General features: G+C 33.7%; 1 protein-coding gene across 1 annotated transcript; it reads right to left on the bottom strand.

Moving 5' to 3' along the window:
- Positions 1-1656: 1656 nt before the first annotated feature.
- On the bottom strand, positions 1657-3809 carry LOC111309570 (putative protein phosphatase 2C 51). Its single transcript, XM_022908592.2, has 6 exons — positions 3527-3809; positions 3238-3370; positions 2998-3094; positions 2691-2820; positions 2320-2548; positions 1657-2224 (listed from the first exon to the last, which is right to left on the bottom strand). The coding sequence occupies exons 1-6, from the start codon at positions 3807-3809 to the stop codon at positions 1936-1938; spliced, it is 1161 nt and encodes a 386-aa protein (XP_022764327.1). The 3' UTR covers positions 1657-1935.
- Between the last annotated feature and the right edge of the window lie 305 nt (positions 3810-4114).

Below are 4114 nucleotides of genomic sequence, written 5' to 3'. Positions count from 1 at the left end.
TTTCACTGCTTCTGATTGGAGAGTTTGAGGCTTTATTGTATCCTAAAGGCATAATTTCTTTTAAGAAAATGTTCTTCATGTCTCAAAGCCAAAATTCTTTTCTATTATTTCTCTTCTCTTATTTATTTTTTCTAACAATTACAAGACAAGACCTTTTTTCTTTTCCTTCCATCTTGGACTTTGCATCAGAATCCTGCAGCACATGTTGAGTTTGGTTCTTGGTATCTTTGCTATATAAAAAAATGACATGTTGCCTGGTATTAGATTCCTTCTACTTTCTTTCATTTTCATCTTGTTTTTATGCTAAAATGCTACTTATTTTCTATCTTCTGTGCAAGGGTATCTTTCCAACTTCAAGGACATGCTCTGAAGAGGTATTTGCCAGTCAAATTAAAAGTAGAGATCCTCTTAAGATAAGGTATGTCTATTTTTTGCTACATGTTTTTATTCTCTCACCATTAAGTAGCTTCTAAACTTTTGTCTATTGATTTCTAACTTTCTGCAGGTTTCCGAATGTGTGGGCGCTGCAATTAGTTCGCCAACTGTTAAATTGGGATCCTGTAAGCTTTGGAGCTATATAGCTAGTGTATTTATATTTCACTTTTCCATGCAAGTTCAAGTATGGTCTGTTCAGGTCTTTCACTTTTGAATTAAATTTGGGTTGGGATTATGGCATGGGATCAAAATTTCCCCTTTCTTACTCTAGAAGCAGATCTTAAACAGGTTCAAATTCAAATCACTATGGATTTAGGTTGTCTCATGTTCAGGTCATTTGTGGTTTGGGCAGCTAGTTTATAATCAATTAGTGTCAGGTCAGATTGTGGTACAGACAGTTTAAGCTTGTTGATCAGATTGAGTTAGCTATCGCAACATTTAAATTCAACTATCTTAGCGAACAATCACCTATTGTCCGCTCTGTGTTTAGAATAATTATAAATGTCCATAGCACTTTTTGTAACTTGTACACTCCGTAGCCTACGGTTTTTTAGCTCATTCATAGTAGGCGAACAGAGATTTGAAGAGAAACAATATTGGCTGATATTGCATGTTGACCTCTTTAATACACTTTTGTTTCTTCAAGTGTCTAAAACAAAAGAAAGTAAACTATGGGACTTTTCTTATTTGTTACATTTTTACTATGCTTTTTACATTAAGAACATACTTTTTAAAACATATTTGAACCTTCGCTGAGTAGAGTTTGCGACTGTTCTTATTCTGATTCGGATAAGGCAGCTTATAAGTAGTATACTTGCTAGGACAGCTTTTTCATGCCCAACTGCTTAAAACTTGGGCCGGATAAACTTTGACCTAACTGATTAACAAACAATAGGGTACTTAAGCATATGATTTCAACCTGGTAAAGCAATTTGACCATTTCTTAGTTCTACCTTATCTTGATGGGTGGGTCTATGTTAGGAAATTCCAGTAGAATGCATGACTGTTCGAGTTTCATTTTATTCCAAAAAGATCACTAGCCCTGTAAACTAATTTCTCTTTGCATGACTCTAATTAATTAGTAGAATCTATCTATAGTCTGGAGAATATTGTTGGGCTTATGCACCTGATAAGTACTGCCGATGCTCTGCAGCATCCTTACTTCCAGCTTCCCACTGAATGAGATAGATATCCAATGGAGTTTTTTTTTTTTTTTTTTTCATTACTTTTTAATACACTCATCATCACTCTTCACATGCATAGAATCGTACATTATAAAGTAATTGATGTGTTCCTAATTGATGCAAAAGTAAGGTTCGATCGAGAAATCTGATAAAACTATATTTTTTTTTTGTAAAAAAACAACTCTCAAAACTTCATCGTTGGTGTATACATTGATAACTAATGCTAGAAGTGCTATTCTTTTTCCACTTATCTGATGTCTAGATCACAATTGCATTTGTTTTCAACCCAAAACTTTTAGTAGGCAAGCCTTATGATTCATGAAATTAAACCAGCTTCTCGTAGTGGAACTACAATAACAGACAAATTATCCATGCTGCCTTCTTCATATACCGTCCTTGATATGCATTCAGGCAATGGGGATTGGCATGAATCGAATAACCGAAGCCCTTCATCACTATCCAGAATATGAGGGTTGGGTAAAAGTTGACAAACATCTTGGGCATTTAGCTTTTCAAAAATCCGGTCCGATGAGATCACCAGATAGCTATCATTTCTAGTTAGGGGTTGCCAATCCGTCATCTCTGGTACTGCTATAACCCCAAAACTGTACGACGCCAAGAAAAAATGTGTTAGTAATTATATATTAATCTGTTAGCATAGTCTCCTAAAAGAAAATTGATGAGAAAGATATAAGAGTACTTTTTGTAGTATAAATCACCGATGGCTCGAGATACAGCCAGTCGACCATTGACTCGAGGAACACTGCTAACTCCTGAAACTACATAGCCACCAGCAGCTTCTATACGCCTTCTTTCATCCTCCCGATCAGGATGGTGATCTCTTGTTAGTTCTTTTCCTGAGAGAAACTTCAATCCAGTGTTTTTCTTGTTTTTCAAGGAGACTTTCTCATTATTTTCCAACCAAGTGCCTATAAATAAATCAAAGTTAACTCTTTGAATTCTAAAAAAAATTATATGTACTTGTTATTGAATCAAATGCTGAGTAATCAACTTTATATCTAATGAAATAAGGAATGGAGTAGACTATAAGAAGTAAATACAAATACTAACCTCCGAGGGAATAGAATTTCTCTGAGCACAAAACAACTTTTGAGTCACCAACATTGGCCACCAAAATTTGATTATCCGCTACAACAACTATAAACCGCTGTACATCCTGAAACAAAACCTTTCTTGGAAGCTTCCCGAAGAGAGAATAAAAAATGCAAATTTTATGTAGTACGAAGAGGTTATCATTTATTATTTTTCAACAACAGCACGAATCTAATTATTCATAAAAAGAAGGTGTTTATCTTTTATTTTATATCTTAAATCCAATAAATTTTACATGTGAAGAATCCATCAAGCAAGCAATTACCTTAGTAAATGTAATATCAATGTCACGAATAGTCCTTACCAATGCTTCCTTCAAAATTCCCATATGCATGGATTCATCAGGAACCACACCTAACATTCTTTCCAAACATTCATCACTCAAATTAATAAGAAACAAGTAAATTACTGATTCATGGAAAACAATTTGTGAGAAAATAATTAAGTTTTCATGTCATAAAAATCGATAAATAATTTGGAATAGTGTTGAAAAGGTAAAACTCACTCTCTAATCTCAAATTGAATGTAACATGAACGCACTAAAAAATAATCCAATACAAGTTTTGAAGCCATCTCACTTGCTTCAGCCCCTCCATGACCATCAAAAACTGCAGCCATTCCAATAGAAACTTCCTTGCCTGCATCGATTAATATCCCAACCGATTGAAACCAGTAAAAATGGTAAACATTGAATCTAGTCAAACCTAAAACAGATTTCGATTTACTTGTAAATAAGAAATAAACCTGTTAAAATTAAAATATAATACTGAATTAAAAGTGTTTAAGGAATTTACCCACAAATGGAAAACGAATATTTAGGTCGCAAAAGAGGCGATCTTCTTGATAGTTTCTCCTTCCTTGAAGAATGGCATAGTGACAGTTGATTGTATTATTTGTTAGAGATGGACTTGAAAAGGAACAGTTATTAAAGTAATCTTGAGAATCCAAAATCGATGGGGCACCACCCAAACTGTAAATCATTTTGTATGATAAAGAAGATTGCGACTTAGATAACCCTATTGCCCATACAATAAACACCAATAGTATTACTATTGGTTTCTTAACCACAACTTCCATGCCTCCGAATATAACATGAGAATCCAAATAATTTAATGTGATCACTTAAGTATGGGCTTTACGTGTTTTATTGAGTCAATGTGATTTGGTAGTTGTATAGGCCTTTAACCAAGTAAATTTTTTATGGGGAGGTTTTTAGGGTTTTAATATAAATTGTCTAAGGTTTCTTTTTACTTCTAAGTAATGGTATTCATCCATTAAAAGATGCTAATAAGAGAATAGTGAAGAGGAAGATCTAGTTTTTTCAAAAATTGATGTTGTTTTCACTTATTAACTATGATTGCCTAAACAAGTATACAATATGA

The sequence above is a fragment of the Durio zibethinus genome, chromosome 19 (genome assembly GCF_047325235.1).
Source record: "Durio zibethinus cultivar Kanyao isolate XHJ-2024 chromosome 19, ASM4732523v1, whole genome shotgun sequence".
In the NCBI taxonomy this organism is placed as follows: Eukaryota; Viridiplantae; Streptophyta; class Magnoliopsida; order Malvales; family Malvaceae; genus Durio; species Durio zibethinus.
This window is presented reverse-complemented; position numbering and strand designations above follow the sequence as displayed.

Excerpts from the sequence above, each read along its gene's own strand:
- LOC111309570 (XM_022908592.2), bottom strand. The coding sequence starts at position 3,809 with ATGGAAGTTGTGGTTAAGAAACCAATAGTAATACTATTGGTGTTTATT. Across the intron at positions 3,095-3,237 it reads ATTCAATTTGAGATTAGAGA|AATGTTAGGTGTGGTTCCTG; the intron begins GTGAGTTTTACC and ends ATGTTTGGAAAG. Across the intron at positions 2,821-2,997 it reads TTGATATTACATTTACTAAG|CTTCCAAGAAAGGTTTTGTT; the intron begins GTAATTGCTTGC and ends CTCTTCGGGAAG.